The sequence below is a fragment of the Musa acuminata genome, chromosome BXJ3-1, assembly GCF_036884655.1.
Source record: "Musa acuminata AAA Group cultivar baxijiao chromosome BXJ3-1, Cavendish_Baxijiao_AAA, whole genome shotgun sequence".
Lineage (NCBI taxonomy): Eukaryota > Viridiplantae > Streptophyta > Magnoliopsida > Zingiberales > Musaceae > Musa > Musa acuminata.
Genome location: NC_088349.1, coordinates 9,665,210 through 9,685,704, shown reverse-complemented (window position 1 = coordinate 9,685,704; position 20,495 = coordinate 9,665,210). Strand labels below are relative to the sequence as shown.

Here is a 20,495-nt window from a genome sequence, read left to right as displayed (position 1 = left end):
TCAAGCCGAGGTTGGGATCTACCCAACAAGTCAATGACCCCACTTGCCTCCACTAAGAGCGCACCATCGACTTCATCATCACCCACCCTGCATCGCTCTACATCTACATCGACGCTAACGCAGTTGTCGAGCGACAACCACCATCATTTGTGTTGATGTCGACATAGTTATTGCTCGACAACTACATCAGCATCGACACAGATCTCGAACGATACGAGACAAGCAATGATGAGATCAATGGTGTGTTCCTCGTGGAGATAGATGGTGTCGTTAACCCATTGGGCAGATTTAGCCTCAACTCGAAGCTTAAATCACTAGAGCTCCTACCGCTACCCTTGCTATCGCATCAATTTCGATACCATCACTCGTAGAGTAACCTTTTCGCCGTTCTGCATCTGCGTCGACACCAACGCAAATGTAGAGCGATGTCGCTTTGCATTTGTATCGATGTCATTGCTAACGACCAAGCAACTATGTCTGAGTCGACACTAGCGACGCTGTCATCCACGACCACCGAGCATAAAATTATCTTTTATCCTTTATTTTCATATTTTTATCGATAAAATTAACATCATTAAGATAAATAAATCTATATATTTTATTTTTATAATTATAGAGATATTAATATAACTTTTTAAGATGAATAGATCTAACTATTAGATAATTTACCCAATTATTCTATGCAACTTCTCATCGTACACGTCGTCGTTACACTGCTGTCAAAAGAACATGCGATCTGACTATTATGATGCCATGACCAAACCGTCGCAAACAAATAATGTTTGAGAGACTGAGGAGTTCTATGATCACTTCAAATGTCAGGTAGAATTAATTGCACCGGTTGATTTTACACCGTGCTCAGGTACAATCCTCAGTTCCTCTTCACATTGTTATCTGAAATAAATAAATCGATTATTAGTAGCTGAGCAGAGATCACATTTTATGAAGCAACACTAGCTAAAAAACCCACCAAAGGCGAGAATATTTAACAAATAAGCATACAGTAATGTCATATGCACAAGAAAACAGAGCCAACTAATACAAAATGAAAAACAAGGAAGAACACAATTTCCCCATAGGAAGAAACTTTTTTATCTTCTTTTGGAGGAAAGAAAGAGTGAATTCAGATGACTAATCTGTAAAACATTGTCACAAAGGCCAGAAAGACAGCAAAAATAGGAAGGAACTCGAGTGACGGATAGAATCCAGAGGATTTGTAGAACATTTTCAATTTCCAGTTTGGCCATGCCCTCCTGCAAAGCATGTGCAATTCCTTTCTTGTAGTGTCCTCTCTAGCCTTGTGTCCTGCCAAAAACACTAAACAAGTGTAACTGAAAGATCACAAACTCTTTATACTATTTTTTGGGTTGTAAAGATCAACCATGTTTGTAGACAGGGTAACAGGAGTTCTCATTCCCTAGCTGTACAAGATAAGGATTTTTAAGTTGATCAGGTGTGGAGATCTAACTGGCCATACTTTTTGTATTCAATTCTGTGCTTTGAGGAGGCAAGGTATGGGATGTAATAGATATTTAACTTAATAAAAGTTTTCTTTTTTTTGAAAAGAAATCACCTGTGGCACCTGTTAAAAAAATAAATTTTGCTATTTACTTCAGATCCTCATCAGTAAACCACAACAAAAATGATAACAAAGGGTCACTAGTTTAGACTACCACAGTGCAGCACTCTTCCATGAACTCAGTAATTTTGGCAGAATACATTTGAGGGTAGCTCCTTAGATGGTCAACATGTGGGGATGAACCGAAATCATGAGCATGTACAATTCTTCCTGAGGTCTTCTGCTCCTTGATAAAGTTTTCTACTGAGTTGACTGGAATGACCATGTCAGCTGAACTGTACAGATAGAGCTGAGGACAGAGCGGCTGTTTGTTCCACAGTATGGAGATGGTCTTCCTCAGCCTCCTGTGAGAATATACCTTACTGTTATATAGTACAGTTCCAGGAAAAAAAAATTAAACTTATCACAGTACAATCCAGTTCAACGATGTCATTCTTCGTTTCTGTCAGTCTCAGTATCTCTAGATTTATGTATAGAAAAATAGCATTAGTCTATTGCTGAAATTAACTTCAAAAGGATTCTTTTCTAGCATATAATCAATTTAAAGAGAGCATTCTTTTGTCAGAGCATCAATCTCAAAGGAAATGCATATATAGAAGCCTATCAAGGATAGAAAGAAAAAAGAAAAACAAATATGCAGAAAAAGAAGCACTTACTGGTTTACGTCAGGCAGCATTAGAACCAATGTGAAGAACTTTTCTAGAAGTGATAATGTTAAAATTTCAGCAAAAGAGGAACTATTGTCCTTTGTGCCCGTTCCATTCATTTTCATATCCGGTTTGGCTACTCCATTATTTTCATCAGAAGAGCTTATCAAGGAGCTACGCTTTTTCAGCAAAGCAGCAGAAAATCCTGCAGCCCACACCTGGAAATTTGCATTGTATAAACTGCTCCAATTTTCTAAATAATTAATAAGTTGATAGAAAGTAGGGATGTTAGTTGTAAGCAACCAGAAAACATGAGATATAGTCAATAAAACAAATAAACAGATCTGATCACAAGAAATGCTGGAGTGATTTTGATTTAAAAAAACTCACAAGTATGACTGAGGAAAGATGCCGAGACATCAGCAATATCTTAAAATTTGAATTTATGACAACTTCCATAAAATTCAATCCTAATGCAATCTGCATGCGTATTTGTTTTCCACAGATGCAATATTATTCATGCTGCAACTTATTCTGAAATCATCAGATACCGTCACCTCGAGAATGAAGCATTAACTATTCATGCCACCAAAAGAAAGAAGTTGATAAGTTATGAGTACAATGTGGAATGCTGGTGTGGAACCCGAGTCTAATAAAGTAAATATGCTTATCTCGCAAGTTAAACAATCCTCTCTTGTTTGATAAATTCAGAAACATAAGCTCACATTAGATTATATAATGCAACCCACAAGAGTAGCGGTACACAAACCTGAGGGCTTATCTCAGGGTCAGCTCCAGAGTCGATAACACATCCTTTGATCTTCTCAATTATATCAGGCCTTGTTTGCAAGTTCTCAAGTATGCTACCATAGCTGCAAAACCAACAAATAGTTTCTCCTCCGATAAAAACATTGACAAGGCTATTGAAAGGCAGCATAAGGCAGCATTGATGCCCAGTGATTTAGGAATAGCTAATAAGGAAGAATCTGCTACCATCTCACGGGAAATGTGGCCTATTTACAATTTGTAGAGTTCCACAGAAATATGCTCACTAAAGTAATTTTTACAGATTTTTTGTTCAATGCTGATAATAACATGCGTTAACTATATGGTGCAACACAAGATGATCTGGAATCAATGCATATAGCTTGACTTCATGATCCTAAATTTACTCCAGTTATCCCTATAATTTTGATTAAATAGGTCAGGTAGGTCAGTTATTTACGTTAGCCAACCCGTATTGCTGAAGGTGTGAAAGAGCAGACAACGCTCTCTGCCATCTTCCTCAGTCTGCGAGCACCAAGAAACAAGCTCTGTAGTGAACCGAGCAATCTTATCCTGTACCCTCCTCCCCAGATCAAAACCCAAGAGCTCCTTCACCGGGATGACGAACTTCACCGGTTCGATCCCCTTGGAGGTATACAACCCCGCGTACTTGTTGAGATGCTTCGGCTCAGCTCCCAGCCAACCGAGCATCACGACCCTCCAAATCGCTCCCTTCTCGTTGTAAAGCCCTAAATCTCCCCCCTCCAGGACATCCCGATCTCGACCCCAGTTGACGAAGCCCTCCTTGAGACCCGAATCGGAGGCGAGGGCTCCCTCTTGGGGAGACATAGAGGCGAAGAGATGGGAGAGGGAGAGGAGAGGTGGGAGAGAAAGGGAGGAACTGGCCAATCGCGGCGGGGAGGAGCAAAGGCCGGCGGCGGATCGTCGTGCGAGTCGAGAGCACGGATGGAAGACGAACGGCGTCGGCGAGCCGCAGCCGCTGCTGCCAACCGGAGGAAATCTAGAGTTTGGGAGGGGGAGAGGGAAGGAGGGGACGGTGATCAGCCGGAATTGGCGATGGAGAGCGGCGGTCGATCCGAAGAAACGAACGGAAACCTCCATTTTGAGGCGAGAGAGCGGAAGGGTGGGTGGGCAACCCTAACAGACCGAAAGAAAGAAAGGGCAAGATTGTTAACCCAATTATTTTGACTAGTGCTCCAGCGAAATGAGAGCTGCAACCAACGAGCCTCCAGACTGCTGCAACGATATGAGCAGTACCGTCACTACCTGTCTCTCAGATAAAAAAATAACATATATTTCAGGATTAATTACACCGTTTTCTATATTTGAAAAAATTATATTAATTTTTTATAATTATAAAAATAAAATATCTAGATTTATTTATTCTAACATCATTAATTTTATTAATAAAAATAAAAAAAATAAAATAAAATAAAAAATTGATAGTGCGGATGATAATATCGTTGGAGACTTAATTATTATGAATGAGAAAAATAACAATGAGAAGTGAGGATCGTTCGATAACTATATCGACGTTAGTATATATATTATTATATAATATAAAAATTAAAATATTAAAGATAACTAACTATAGGGTTAATATGTAATCGATTGACAACTACATCAACCTATATGATAATTAGTCATATATTTCACGCTCCACATGGGAATGCCCTATCGAAACAACATTAAATATTTGATACTTTACAATATATATATATATATATATATATATATATATATTATATTACGTTCTCAGCCACTCATCCACATTATGGATAAGTCGGACGTGCGTTTGTTCAATTTTGGTAGCAAGCCATTACGTCATTATTCGGAAGGGACACGTCATACGGATGCGTTACTCGTTCCTTATCTCAGATTCCTCTTTGGCGTGGGTTATTAGATAGAAACTTGTTTTGGTATTCATCATCAATGTTTCCTGCAGTGACTTTTTTGTTTTTGTCTTTCATTCAGTAAGACAGATCTCCGCATGCCAAAGTATTTTTACTGCAATCGCTCACTGTTTTAGCTACTACAAGTAGAGCTTCTTGTACAACCAACACACCACCATTTACACGTCCGTCGTCGTCTATCTCAATCAATCCCTAGAAGAAGAGCTGATCCGTGCTGGTACCTTGAAATCTGAAACATCCTCCCACGGGATCGTGGTCTTGTAGGCAGCTCATATCGAGCAGCAACTCGCAGTCATCCTCCTCGTCGCCTCTGGAACCGCTGCCCACTCCCATCATCATACTGCTGTCAAACGCCCCGGGGAAGTCTACATAGTTGCCGCGCGGTGCTGCAAAGTTAAGGTCGTCCTCCTCCCGGCTTTCCTGTGTGACTATGTTAAACGATGTGATCATCGTCTCGTAGCACTCATCTCCCATGGTGTGGTCATGCACAGGAGGAGGTGACGATCCCAAGCATCCATGCTCGTTCTCCAAGCTGTCGCCCATTGGCTTACCTTTGTTCTTCTGGAAAACTCGACACAAAACCCAGTCCTCCTGTCAGAATTACACACAGTTAAGTGATCAAAAGGACTGCTTACATAACTACAGGCAGCATCATGCAGAGGAAGGTTCCTATCGATTGCTAGATCTATTTCTTTTCTTCGCTCCGTCTTCATTCGCACTTAGTTGTTTGTGATGTCTAAGAGAACAGAAGCCTAGTGAAAGCAGTTCCATCAGTACCTTGGGAGGGCTATACGGTGCTTCCAGTCGGAATTCATGCATGACCCAATTGCTCTTTACCCCGTTTGGAGCTCTTCCGCTGTAGAAGACCAGAGTCTTCCTCATCCCTACGACGGCGAGGGTTGTGGGTTCACAGACAGTACAGTCTTTACCTGTGGCCTTCCAATATCCAGACTTTGTTGCTCGATTCATGCGTAAACCAGTGGCATATTTCCGGTCCCGGAAGCTGAAGAAATACCATTCGTTGGTGCTGAGCTTAGCCGCCTCTGACCACATCAATGCTCGATATTAGTGTCCATAACCAAACCTCAAAATATGTGGGCAAAATACATCTTGAATGGTTTGTGTTAGATTGAGAAGACAAGACAAATCCATGGAGTCATTCTACTCAAACCAACGTTCTTTCAGTTTTCTGGATGGTAACATCCTTTACGTTTGCTTTTCTTTTTCTCAACAGGAAACTACATAATTTACTAAGAAAATGTTACTTCTTTTCGAAGAGATCAGTGGACAAACTTGTTGACACCTTACAAGCACAATGTAACTATTAATAAACCTGAGTTAGTGTCAGTTCATATCTACTTGTGCTTAAAGTCTTTACCAGCTAAGATATCTGTCTGTCTACATTTACACACGCACTGAATGGAGTTAAAATGCCATTAGAAGTTTTAGTAATGCCATGGGATCATTGTATTTATCCCAAACCTAAATGGAATCAAAATGATTATGATTATACTGTAACAACAACAACATCAACCATAAATTATAGCAATAGTTTATGAATATTTTCATCGGCAGTTGGAATCAGTTGTGATTCTGTGAGGTTACAGTAGGATGTTAAGTCACGCAGGAGCAAAGCTGGCCTATGAATGCGATCTATTTAGTTCTCTCCACTTTCTACACAAAGAAAAGGCTAATACGTGCATATTTGGATCTTTCTACATCAGATATAACTTACTAAGGTATATGTGCGTATTTGTATCAAACTTTGTTCGTAAGAGACGCTAAGTTTCATCTTGTTTGCTCTGTGGGAACGATGAAAGAGAGAAGAGCACTGAGAAAATAATGGAGCGAAAAGGTAAAGAAGCATGCATCCACCTGGAAGTTCCCATGGCTCGCGAGTGTGCAAATCCACCTCCACCAGTGTACCTCCTAAAACTCTTTCATTAGCCACTTTCTTGTGCAAGTAATAGCAAACCAGCTCCTCGTCGCTGGGGCAGAACCTAAACCCTGGTGGCAGCGTGGATTGGATGTCTCTTAGACCCATCTTTCTCTCTGTGCGTTCGTATGAGTCAGCGAGGGAGACAAGAATCAGAAAAAGGAGAAAGAGAACAATTAGCGAGTGGAAAGGCTTAAATGCTTTCAGTCGTAACACTGCGGAGGCATATTTATAATGGAGGGGAATTGAGGCTACGAGTTAAAATGTATATAGAGTTGGATAGGTCGCCAAACTGCCTTTACTGTTTGGGAGTGCCGTCGGCGTCGTCATCTGGAGACAGAGATGGCGTGCGCCGCTGTCCTGATTGATCCCACAGGGATGAACAAAGGTCCCCATGCTTGCGTAACGAGAACTTGAGAAGAAAATCCTCGGCTGCAAGAAAACCCATGGATAAGACAGAGGTGGGATTTATTAGTAACACTCGATGATCAGCTGGCATATGTAATGTAAATAAGGAAATTTAAGGTTGTCATCTCAGGATTAATTCAAATGGAGATCCAAGGAAAATAATGAGGAAGAACATGGGCCGTGTATGTCGCTAGCAGAGCAATGCTGGCTGTGCTTATGCTCTACAGAAAGCTTCTGTGCCACCTGTGCGTCCATCCAAAACTCGAAACAGAGTTTTCGGGAAGCTCGGAGGACCTGACAAGCAAGCAGTGAATTGACCGCCAAAGATAGCGGAGGGTAGGAAGAAGACATGCACGTGAATGTAGTTCACATGAATTTATTGGTACAACTCACCATCGCACACCTCTTCTTCTTCTTCTTCTTCTTCTTATTCTTTCTGTCATGTTCTTGTCGAGATGTTGACGATTTTGTTCTTAGGTTCATTAAGGTTCTTCTTGCTTCAGATTTCTTTTCTGTTTTTGGATGTAGTAAAAGTGAACAAAAGGTGAAACTTTGGAAAATAAAGATTAATTATTAAGAATTAATCTCCTCTAAAATTCAACTGGACAGGTAGTCTGCTGTCTTCCAGTCTTGGAAAACCATCACATTAATGGAAACCCTTCTTGAGAACGAGGGGAATATATGGATAATAAGATGCGAACGTTGTCCTGATCGAGAGATAGCCATGCTGTGTGCTATTTTGGTGGCACTGTCGAATCATACGTAGTCATCATGCAAAAATAAAAAAAAGTACAAATAGTAAGAAATTATTGTGTCATTCGCATCAGAAAAAGAAAATATTTTCGCAATCCAAAAATAATTCTGAGTCAAATTGATCGGATTAACTTATCAATGTGAAATTATTCTTTTCTTTTTTTTCATGTCATATAAAAATTAAATAACGAGCCTAACTCAAACTTATGAGGAATAATAATAATAATAATAATAATAATAATAATAATAATAATAATAATAATAATAATGTGAATTAAAGCACACAGTCAGTGAGCCACGGAGAAGTCACACCAGAAAGCCATGTCAAGTATCTCAATGGTGTTGCCAAAGCATCGCTGGCACTTATTCATCCCGCAGCACGGCAACCAGTTGAGGCTGTCCTTCTCGTCGGTGACGCCAATTGATACTACATGCACATCAACGTCCATTAAAAGTCAAGAATCATATAGTAAATCTGGAAATCACACTGTGCATTTGTTAATGAGGATGGGAAAACGTTTTGGCAATCAATGCACCTCTATGATTGGGAATTCTAGGGTTCTCCTTTTGTAGATTGCAGGTGGTTGATCTTGTGGAAAGAGTGACGCCTCCACACTCTTCTTTCTTCTAGCAATCAACCTTCCTCATCAGACTAAAAATTGTAGTCTCATCTGTGGATGACACATATCTCCTCTCTGCTGCATTTTGTCGTTTGCTTCGCCATCCAAATCATAATCATTTAGATCACCGTGCTTAGATACGTCATTGACAACGATCAAACTGTAGAACTCCTCGCTCTGTAGTCGGGAGAACGGGCTCGACGACCGATGGATCGATAAGGTACGGCAGCGATGTATTGAGGTGGAGGAAAATTCACATTCTATATAGCCTGTACTTGAGGAATAATAATTAAGAGCTATCGCCAACCGTGTCTTTATCGTCACAGTACTGCAAACATGCAGCATTTAATGCCTCATGGAAAATGACGTGGCTGTCGGACACAGGATCTAACTAGAAACGGTCCCCTGGGTGTAGAGGTGCCGGGAATCTTCCACCGTTATCTTGTTGGATATGCATGTGTCCACTGTGCGAGTAAATAAAGGACGCATGCAAGAATATGTTCCATCACTACAATATTTGGACATGAACTGTGAAGAATGCGATGATGATATTTGAGTGAGAGACGAATAAGAAAGATCGCTTTCGATCACAGATGAGTTAGGCCTGTCATGGAGGTCAAGCGTAAGGGATTTGGCCGTGAGTGCCAAATGTAAGTAGCTGAAAAACAAATGCTGAGCTTTTATATGCCAAAATGCCCAATCTTCTTGTTCTTCTGTTTTTATTTTTGATTATAAAGATTTGTCGTGTGAATCAATAATAGACCATGAAATGATTGGAGAAGTGATTGTATCTTTTAGGTGTAAATGGATAATATGTTAAAAATATTTATGTGTGTCGCATGAAAAAGAAAAGAACTAAGAGAGTAGCTCTAAAGATTGAAGAAGTCAAATTACGTATACGATCGTAACTTAATGAACATAAGCTTTCGAGTTAAATTGATATTGAATCTGATATATATTATGATTGCTAGAATTTAGGTAGTAGTTCTGATTACATGAGAAATTATTGAGACCAAATGTTAGTATCTATTTGATAAGATCATTTAGTTCCACAGTGATCAAGGAGTATGGAAACAAATGGTTCATAAGTCCGTTATGTTTTTTTTTACTCTCAGAGACGTCTTTTAAAGTTCACATGTTCCAAAAAGATAAAACTGTGTGGGTACGTTCCAAACAGATAATTCTTCGTAAATCTATAGACCACACCAATGATCGACCGACCAAATTATTACTATCGATGCATATGCTGAAGTATTGGTTGGAGTGGCAACAACTGCGCCATTGCAATTGATGATGTTTTTTTGTCGTAGTTAGGATTGGTATTGTTTTGGCGGTGAGGAGTGAGGATAGCTTGCGAAGGTGGGAAATTGTTGTCTACAAGCTTTTGCAGATTGATGCTGACTCGACTCGATTCGTGAGAACTATGCGAAGCTTTGCTACCGCAACAATAATGATTAGAGGGAAGAAGGTAAATAAACAATACCACGCCACCGCCAAGCCGAACACATCATATCACCAAAGAGTTAATGGGCAGAAAGAACACAACAGATAAAAAGCGATTCGTTGGAACATTTGCATACATATAGACCGACATATGTTGTGGGGGGGGGGATTTAGCATTTGGACCAATTCAATCCAAGAGAGAAGGAGATGAGACCAATCGAGGAAGAAGAAAGGGAGGTAGGTTGCATGTTGCTGATGATGACAGCACGGGCATGCATCAGCTGCCACTGTGTTTCACTGTCTCGAATTCCATGATGCTGTGTTATAGCCATCGCGATAATGACTTGCTGACTCCTACTCACCGGGAGAAACAGATGTACGCGAATGAGAAGCAAGCAGAGATTTAAAGAGCATTCAAGTGTTGCAGCGCAGTCAAAAGAGGGCATAGCATAATTCAATGACGACTCGTGTTCTAATATAATCTTGTCAACCCGACAAGTTGAAGAAATGATTTATCCATATTAATGTCGACTCGAAAACATTCTATACTTCAGTTGAGAACTCTTAACGTTGGCATAAGTTTCAGACGGTAATTGTAATATTCAGACTGTTGGAGATGATTAAATAATGATCGATAATTTTACTTAATCATGTCATAAATTAACTCCTCACTAACTGCAATGATTACGAGGAGCACTTCATGAATCTCTCTTAAGCAATTTTAGTTTACGTTAATTTCTACTTTCTAAATCCTTCGATTAACCAACTTAAGCATTAGATGAACTTATATCACAAACATCATCATCATAATATAATTTTCACACAACTTTTACTAATTTCTCCGAGAGAAATTAGACACTTTTTTGCTCCTTAAATTTGTCGTAAGTAATTTAATTCATAACACTTTCTACTTTTCGGATTCTTCGACTAACCAATTTAATTATTAAAGAAGACTATGTTAGATATACGCCTTTGATATAATTTTTATAGAACTTATTATCAAATCCTCTAATCTCTCTCAATATTAGACTTGTAATAATTTCAAATATCAGATAGAGTTGACCCCATAAAATTTACGAAAGAGTAATTTAGCAACCTAATAAAGATAATAAAACCGAAAAATAAAAGAGACAATGACACCAAATTTACACGGTTCGATCAATTGACCTATATCCACGGACAAAAAATGAACAAAACTCTAGTATAAAAGAGATAATTATAAATATCTTAGGAAAATATGCCTAGGTCATAAAACACCTAAAATTACTAAACAAAAAAAGCTCAAACTATTTTAACTAAGTATGAACTTAATAGAAATTAAACTCAAAATAAATAATTAAATTTTTCTTGTAGTGTGACTTGTCAAACTAACATACTCTTGTCCATTTTGAATCATGAGCGAGCACTTTAAATCTCTCTTAAGCAATTTTAATTCTCAATGCTTTTCACTTGATATAATTTTTGCTAAACTTCCTATCAAACCTTCCGATCTCTCTCAGCAATAGACTTACTATAATGTTGAATGCCAAACTCGGATATATTCTGAATTACTAACATGTTGAACACTTTTTACTCAAATCTTACTCCGAGGCAACTTTAGTTGACAACACTTTTTACTTTTTCGAATCCTTCGACTAATCAACTTAATTTTTATAATTTTTCCTATCAAATCCTCAAATACCCATTATTGTACTTGCAAATCTTAGATGTCGGATCTATTTCGAATCACAAACGTATCGTACAGCCATAATCTATAGCGTTGTCTATCTAAAAAAAAAAAGGGAAATTGGATCTTTTGACTATATGATCGTCTACATCCAATAAACTACTCATCCGAGATTAATTGGAAGATGCAACTTCTTCATCAAGCTGCTTTGAGAAATTAACAAACAGTTATTTTGTATTCTATATTCCCTAAAGTTTCTTCAATGAAATGAAAGGTTTTGGAGCATTGAATCTATTTCGGATCCATTAGATATGCCAAAAATAGAACTTCATAAGTGCTCCGATCTTAGAAACCTCCAAACGAAGATAGACTTTGTTATTTGTCGCCACCCCTATAGGGTCTTTTTAGCATCCCCAACCAACATATTCATTACATAAATATATAGGTCTTTTTTATATAACTTTAACATGATTATTAAAAAAGTCAATATCATGTCAGGAGTTATTTGTTTTCTCAATTGCAATATTATGATTTGAGGTAAAGATTTTATCCATATATCATATAGTGTTTATCTCGAACCTCACTTTAACCCTTTATCTTTTATTAAAAAATATTGATGATTTGATAGTTGAGACCCTCACCTTAATTCATGTGCAGTTGTGGTAGCTTTCTTTCTCTTTTTATTTTATTATGTTTATGAGTTGAGAAATCTTATTAGGACCACTTTCTTCTTATTTTGTATTTTAATTTGAAGTCTATGTTGTTTTATCACCTCTCATTCATTTTCTAATAGTCGTGATCATTATATTCAAAAGCATATAAATGATCTCTCTTTTATTAATATATTTTAAATTAATTTTATGAGGGAAAATATATTTAATTCGAACTAAATAGTGATAAGCGGATATCTCATTGAGGATATTTAAATTCTATTAATTTCATTTCTCCATCTTAATATATCCTACACCCATGTCTCATATCTTATGTTGACATTTTCACTTGGGATACCTATAGATTACTTCAATCATGCGTATGAATGTAATATCGATTGAGATGAGTGTGATGGTCAAGTAATGACTCATACTTGATCTCATGGTATGAAAATGGTGGTTCATATCTAATTAGGAGACAATCCCCCTTACCTCAAGGAGGATGTAACTATCTCACTAGTCGCTAATACATCTCAAGCATATTTAAAGTTAATAAAGACTTTTAAAACTAAAAAAATAGATATTAATAATCAAGATTATACCAAAAAACTAAAAAAATAGATATCAATAATCAAGATTATACCAAAAAAATTACCGTAAGATATAACTTAGTTAAGCAACTCTATGACTATGTTAAAAAAAAAATCAAATTTTTTACTATGTGAGATCAGTTATAAGAATCTGAGAGTTATTCTAACATAATCCCCTTTATACCCTCTCATCTTAAAGAATTTTTATTTTTTTCTATTTTTTTCCGGTCACTCTAAAAAACATATAGACAACACCCTATATAGAAACCTAATAACACTTAAAAAGGACTCATCAAATCTCGTTATCCCTCATCAAAATAAATATAAATATAGAAATATATAAGATATTTATAGAATGATCAAATTATTCATGACTCCTAATCCTTGTAGGGTTCGGACTTTGGAAATTCAAAAATATTTCTCAATTTCAACATAATATAGAGATTAGAGAGGTGAGAGTCGCACAAGAGAGAACTACTAAAAATTATTTTCCTTCTCTACCTCGCCCATGAAGATAGTTTTGATAAAAGACTCCTTATTTGAGCGTCAAAGAGAAGATTGTTCAGTAACCCCACAGCATTTCTTTCTATTTTGTTGGCTTCATTACATATATGCAGATGCGAAATGGGAAAAATAACATATATGTAGATACAAAATGAGAAAAAGAACTGAATCGACTCCATCCATCCTCGTGCCTACGGTCAGATGAGGTAATCCAATGAAGATCTATTTAGAATTTCAAATTAGAAATCCCTCTAAAGGATTAGGATAAACCGAAATAGGAAATGAGACTCAACAAAAAGCATGTAGTAACATCGAGAGAGCCAACGACACAATTTTAACTTTCAGTGACATTAGTAAAATTCGAGTGAACGAACATAATAGATAATCTTTTATTTGGTCCCGAGGAAGAAGAAGGTTCGAAGCAGCTTCTTCTCCACAAGGACCTGTCTTTGGCCAAGCCAACCCACCAAACAAGACCGTGCTAAATTAACAGCACTTTTAACTGCTTTAACCTACAAACAACTTAGCAACAGTGAAAGCAAGAAAAGGGTCGGTCATTAAGTGACTCAACCTTAAAGAATTTGATCCCGGTGCGCCAAGGTGACTCATGTTAAGCTTATCTCCAAACAGAAATCTTTCGGCGTGTTAGGCAACATCCTTGGCACTTTCATCTACGAGCCACATCTTCTTCTGTATCACGAATATCGACTCCCCATCTTCTGAATCGGAGTTGGGTTCAGCATCCACAGTTGCCACTGATTCCCAGTGCAATGCTGTCAAGTGCTTCTTAATATACTCCACCACTGGCTTCCTGTCTCGAACAATTATGAAACCGGTAGGCCTAAGAATACGGTCCATCTCAATCAGCAAGTCCTCCACACTGCATCCTTTCTTCTCGATGTCGGAGAAGACAGTCCAAGCATGAAGGAGATCAAAAGTTCGGGGGTATGTCGAGAACGCCTCGCACCTATCATTATTCGAGGATATTCAGTGAGAAACAAACCCCAAAAGGGATGATAAAACACGATGTAAGTATTTCTATACAAAAAAAGCAACTTAATTGGTGTACACTATTTCATCGGTGGTTCACTGCCTTGGTCAGAACATCTACATGTAATACAACTATGGTACTCTAGACAACTACAAAAAGGATACTGCACAAGGCTTCCACAAAGTGGCAATGCAAGTCTTCAAAAGTAACAGAAATATGGGTACTAAGAGGGGAGAAGTACAAATCCGTTAATTTGACGGTTTGCATGATCCAGAATCAGTGCTTGCTAGATAATCATCAGCGAGGAATGGATATAACAAAAGAACATCTAAATGCAATATTCTGATCAGTTTCAAAAACTAGTTTCGGCAGATACACGAACTTGATAATGTCAAGCATGTACCCAACATAATCAGAGTAACTAAGAGAAGAAACCTAGCAAACAAGAAGTGTAGAAATTTTAAGCATTTTTACCACCATCATAATGTTAGCAAAAACAAGCGCACAAGTATGATGCAACCAGTCAAATGCAGGTCTTTACTAATTAGTTGCACTACCTACAGCCCAAATCTCCTGTTTCATATAATGAGTATAAGCTTACCAGTCATGCACAGTGCCCATTAGGCCTCTGTCATAAATTATCTTGAGCAAGTTAGGTCCATCTTCTGGTACAACATTCATAACCCAAACAGGCTCATCTTTAAGAGCAGCAGCAAATGATCCCATGTTTGCCTTCATATCCATCAAGTTTCTCAGTGTATTTGCCCGGATCTTTGCATTCAAAAGGCTCCAATAATTCTCAACCCTTTGCCGCCAAATTTCCTGTGTGTTGTATGTATTATCATAAAATAAATATATTGCTAAAAGGATCATTTACATGCTTATATTTAATGATTGAAATTGCATAAGAATCATATCAAATTACAACCATTAAGAATGGCAAGTGAGATAATGTACAGTATTATTTACCATGTCCTTTTCAAACATGTCCGTTGAAATACCAAAATCAGCAAGGCGTGGAGGAGGGGTAGTTAAGCGAGACGGCCAAGGAGCCAACCCACTACCCCTATCTCTTTGATTCTCTGCAGAAGTGAAAAAACTCTCATCACTAAATGATTAGGAACTTTCAAAGTAACAGGAATATGTAATAATAGCTACAACACAGAATCTTGCCTATGCTATACTAACACAATTATCTCATTAAAAAGAATAAACAGTGATGACAATAGAGAAATTTATGCCCACAGCAAGTACAACTATTCTACGAATGTTTATTGGATAGCAAGTAATTAATTGTTAGATCAAGGGTGAAGATAACATCAGCTTTCTTATGCATTCACCATTCCGTACTATAAATTTTAGGGCTTCTAATAGGTGAAACTCTAATTTTGGAATCTGAATTCATTTTCTACATTACACATTTTGAAATATAATTAAGTACTTCTCATTGCACTGACAATGTAACATCAATCTGAATAGGGCAAGATGGATAAACCAATAGATAACCTGGATTCTAGCATTATCCAACCATGGGGTTTAACACCTGCTATATCCAACTTATTGAGTCAGCTAGTCTATCAAGATTGGTCATGACATATAAGGTGAGAGACATAGTTGTGTGTTGTACTTCTACCATTCATGGTAAATCTTCTACCAGTACACAAATTAATGATTAGGTGGATTGGGCAGTTCATAATGCTAGGGTGTTTACATCCAAAAGTTTACAAATTACAAAACCAACAACCTTGTTCAAAAAAGAAACACGGAAAATCAAACCAAGCACCATGAAATTGTTCAAGCTCAATGTGGTGAAAATATTGTCATAAATATACTTCAAGAAAATCCACACTTGATTTTCTTTGGCATTGATAAAAGATGGCATCGACATATGCTTTTGCCCAAAAGTTTAGAGATATGACTAGAGATAAACCTAGCCAAACACAATAGTGTCGATATCCACCATATAATATAGACTTCCTAATAAGTTGTTCCCTCAGTATATGCTAACCGACTGGTCTCTGTGAAGACATAAACCATCTAATTCAAGAAAATCAATATTGCTTTTCCAATATAATCAGGCCTCATTGATTCAGTATGATTCTGGTTAATCATCAAGACAGTACCATGCAATACTATTAATAGCAGAAGGTTGGCTTATTAACTGTCTAAACTGGCAAGTAGATGTTATACTGCATTCTTGATGAGGCTTGTGATTTCCATGAACTTCAATCCACATTCTAAAAGAGTGTACAGAACAGAAAGCGAGCATGATCACTACAAACGCTTGGTAAATTATTAACAATATCCTTAAAGTGCACCACAATATGCCAAATACTAAATCCATTATGCAAAAAGAAATAAGATTTTCAATTACAGCTCCCAGATCTTCCACACCAATTTGTTGGGCACCACTATAAGTAGTTTTAGAATCGAGAAAAACTTAACACATTGTAAATTCACAGACAGCATAGAGTAAATCATATCATATCTTAGATAATTCGTAAGGCAGAAGCCTCAATTATCCAAATCTGTCTAAGAACTAAAACCATTTCTAGAAGAAAGGAACTAAAGCCGTCTGAGTAAGTGATATCTTCTAAAACTTTGGACCAAGGGAACATGCCATGCTTGGTAGTTGGTATCTCATTATGCGATCATTTGAATCCTCTAGACCAGGTGTCAAACGCATTGTTTCTTATTATTTTTAAATCAGCATTTTCAAGTTTGTAGGATAAGAAGTGTCCTGCAGAATACTTTGATTAGCTAGAGCCACCAAAGAACAACATGCATATAATATGAAGCACATGTTATATGCATGTCCAGCAGAAACAAACACCTAAAAAGAACCTATATTAATATGAAGCACAGAAAGCTTTAAAAAAAAATTCCAAACATGTTGAAGATAAAAAAATGAAATAATCCCAATAAGTGAGAGCACTCACGTTCAGAGTAAGGAGTAATACAAGCCTCCATCGGGACACCCCAAACTGCATCTGGATCATTGTCAGATCTGCACAGAGGTGGCCGAGTTCCTGGCTCTCTATTCAAATAACAATCATTTGTCAAAGGTTTGACCCATATCACAGTTTGGTTCTTCTTGGCAGCTATCTTCCAACACATCCGCTCAACTAGTGCACTCATCTCCTTCCATATCTTGAGATCCTCTTCATCTTGTGCATATGCTTCAGGGGATGAATAAGCGAAATAGCCTCCGGGTCTGAGCAACCTATCCAATTCTAGGAGAAGGATCCCATCTCTTTGAAGCCAATCAATTCGACATCGGGAACAATGAGCAAATTCAAAAGATCTGCTTGGGTAAGGGAGCCTCTTTGTTCCTAAAACACCAAGGTAAGCAGGAATTCCCCTCTCTAGCGCAAACTGAATCTGATTTTGATGAACATCATTAGGTGCTAAAGACATTGCTATGATATCAGATGATAAAAGATATCCACCAAAGCTAGCAACTCCACAACCAACATCAAAAACAGTCCGGATCCTTCCCTCATTGTTTAGATTGTTATTCGTGAAGTTAAGCATCTGTTGATACAAATGAAGGATGAGTTTTCTGAATTAAAGAAAAACTACTGAAAGCAACAAACTAAATATAATAGGAAAGCACAAAAATAGTGGTGCATTGGAAAAATAAAGAGATAATTTCAGAAATCTTTGACCATTTTATGAAGGTGCCAACTAAATTTATCAATAACATATTTGTTTTTCTCGACATATTAAAGCAGACTTACATTTGCAAGATGTGCAATATATTTATCAGCTCCATAATGGAAATGGGTGCCACCTCCAGGAAAAACAATCTTGTCCCCCTTAACAACCATCCAGTTCTGATCAGACTTTTCATGTGCAAGGTGTGTGTGAGGAATATTTACTTGCCAAACTTCATCTCGGCTTTTTGGCCACTTTATCGGAACCTGCAGCATGATGGTATGTCAAAACAGTAGTCAGAAGCTTAAGAAAATACAATACGATACATGTTAAAGAGCCTCCTTAGCAGTAATTCTTTGTCAACCTTGTAGCCAGCTGGCGGGGGAATCAAGCAATTGTACCGCCTCTCAGGCTGTGGGCAGTGTCTCTCATAATGCTCCATTAAAGACAAATCCAGCTTCAGTCTTGTCTGGTAAATAAGATTTCTGTCTAGGCAGGGAATGAGCTCCGAATGTCGATCATCGCAGACCTTCAGGAAAGCAGAACAAATCAACTAGAAGCTCGTATTCATTGATAAGCGGGAAGAGAAATAGCGATTCGAAATGCACTCACAGGAAAGCTTTTGGGTATGAGACCGTCCTCTCCATCGTCCTGACCGAAAATGGACTCTTCTGATTTGACTACCTCTCCATTATCACCGTTAGACCAACCAATTGATCTTGAGATTCTACTACCATACTCTAAAGCAGAGTTCGCATGCTGCCCCCGAGGACCAAAGAAAGAGCCATAGTATAGAACTAGAAAACCTAGAAAGAGAACAATGAGACACAATGATGGGACCAAATGTTTCTTCTGGCCTCCATCTCTCCCCCTCATCATTTTGGAAATGGAGATCTAGCAGAGGACGTTCTAGTGGAACTCTCAAAAGATCTTATCACCGCAACACTCAATCCACATAATCAATCATATTTAAACGCCACAAAAAAAAGCTACGAGCAGTGCAGTGCCTTCAGAATTTAGTGATCTACAACTCGAACATTTCCTTCCTGCCAAACAATAAAAAGCTGAAATGAAATGACAAAATATCGACAATACTGTATTTAGATATTCAATCATGATGAAAGAAAAACCTGCACGGATCGAACATTTTAAGTTGTTCATCAAAAACAAATTTTTCTGTCGAGTATAAAAAAAGAAAATAGGTAATCGAAATTCTTATGCTCTTCATGTGAATTAACGAGATCTCCCGAACAGTTTGCGAGCGGCGATACGAAGAAAGGGACAGAATGTGAGACAATTTTCTAGATCAAGCACAAGGCAAGATTCTCGGGTATGTTCGTAAGAGATCCAAAACATCACGCAAACGGGATTGGCATCGGAGAAGGAGCGATCCACGAATCCGAGCTCCGCGGAACTTAAATCACCGACGGGACAAGGATGGAAAAGCGAACAAGGCAATTTTTATATGGAAAGATCAGTTGAGTTCTCAAATTGGTAAAATGATCAAAAACACCAACCGCGAAGAAGATCTAAGGGAGATCCAAAACACGGTAAGGAGCAAAATAAAACCCGGAACACAGAGCACCGAGGCAGGAAAGCAATAAAGAGAATCAGAAAGACCCTCGAAAGAAATCAAGCATTTGTCGACGGGCTCCCAGCAGAAGATCCGCTTCCGCACCACAAAACCGAATCGACCCACAAGTGGAGGCGTTCAAGTCACGGGAGCACTCACCGGAGATCTGAGATCGGACGGCGCCAATCCACCCCAACCAAGCCCTAACAGAGATCTCCAAATGCAGAACGGATCCAAATGGGTTTTTGCTGTTACAGAGAAAGAGGAGGGAGATAGGGAGCGGGATAGTCGGGAGTGATGGTGGAGGAGAACCAGATCTGAGAGCTTTTTCGGTGTGCTTTGGGTGGGTAGGCGGAGGGAGACACGGCGACGGAACGATTTCTAATCCTGTTCAAACGTTACCATAATTATACTCGAACGGTGAGGATAGACACGTATAAATAAGAGAGTACGAATTCTCGCGTATTCGTATGTAGGGGTCCATGTGGCTGTGCCCTGCACACGAACAAAAATAAATAAATATATATATATAGGTATCTGTAAAATAAATAATTAAACGGCAAAGATATGATTTAAATGAAGTTTGTCTCTGCAAGATTTTATGTTAATATATAAATCTAGAACATTCCAAGAATCCTTTTTTTTATTTTAGCAATATCCGTACAATTACAATCAAATAAAATATTAATCTGAAAAATAAAAAAATTGGAGTCGTAAATTTAATGCCCAAAAATATCACATCCAAATGCTTTCTTTTACATGTTATTATTTCTTTATTA

At 38.0% G+C, this 20,495-nt stretch overlaps 3 protein-coding genes across 10 annotated transcripts; all 3 read right to left on the bottom strand.

The window, feature by feature from the left end:
- Positions 1–722: 722 nt before the first annotated feature.
- LOC103992559 (uncharacterized) lies at positions 723–4,266 on the bottom strand. 8 transcript variants are annotated; one of them, XR_672275.3, is made up of 6 exons: positions 3,452–4,266; positions 2,996–3,098; positions 2,236–2,444; positions 1,674–1,923; positions 1,382–1,582; positions 955–1,305 (listed from the first exon to the last, which is right to left on the bottom strand). XR_672275.3 is itself a non-coding variant. In XM_009412353.3 (5 exons), the coding sequence occupies exons 1-5, from the start codon at positions 4,111–4,113 to the stop codon at positions 883–885; spliced, it is 1,236 nt and encodes a 411-aa protein (XP_009410628.2). In that variant the 5' UTR covers positions 4,114–4,265; the 3' UTR covers positions 723–882. The 8 variants fall into 8 exon arrangements, 7 of the variants coding, with proteins under 7 accessions (XP_009410628.2, XP_009410636.2, XP_064993455.1 ...); XM_009412353.3 differs by lacking the exons at positions 955–1,305; positions 1,382–1,582 and adding an exon at positions 723–894 and having other exon boundaries at positions 3,452–4,265; XM_009412361.3 differs by lacking the exons at positions 955–1,305; positions 1,382–1,582 and adding an exon at positions 868–894 and having other exon boundaries at positions 1,677–1,923; positions 3,452–4,265.
- Positions 4,267–5,117: 851 nt separating this feature from the next.
- On the bottom strand, positions 5,118–6,969 carry LOC135629152 (NAC domain-containing protein 100-like). The gene is made up of 3 exons (XM_065136339.1): positions 6,801–6,969; positions 5,703–5,968; positions 5,118–5,516 (listed from the first exon to the last, which is right to left on the bottom strand). The coding sequence occupies exons 1-3, from the start codon at positions 6,967–6,969 to the stop codon at positions 5,118–5,120; spliced, it is 834 nt and encodes a 277-aa protein (XP_064992411.1).
- A 6,855-nt stretch (positions 6,970–13,824) lies between these two features.
- Positions 13,825–20,105, bottom strand: LOC135629634 (probable methyltransferase PMT3). The gene is made up of 8 exons (XM_065137308.1): positions 19,876–20,105; positions 18,756–19,189; positions 18,508–18,672; positions 18,227–18,409; positions 17,426–18,020; positions 15,456–15,568; positions 15,088–15,308; positions 13,825–14,462 (listed from the first exon to the last, which is right to left on the bottom strand). The coding sequence occupies exons 2-8, from the start codon at positions 19,020–19,022 to the stop codon at positions 14,141–14,143; spliced, it is 1,866 nt and encodes a 621-aa protein (XP_064993380.1). The 5' UTR covers positions 19,023–19,189; positions 19,876–20,105; the 3' UTR covers positions 13,825–14,140.
- Positions 20,106–20,495: the final 390 nt, after the last annotated feature.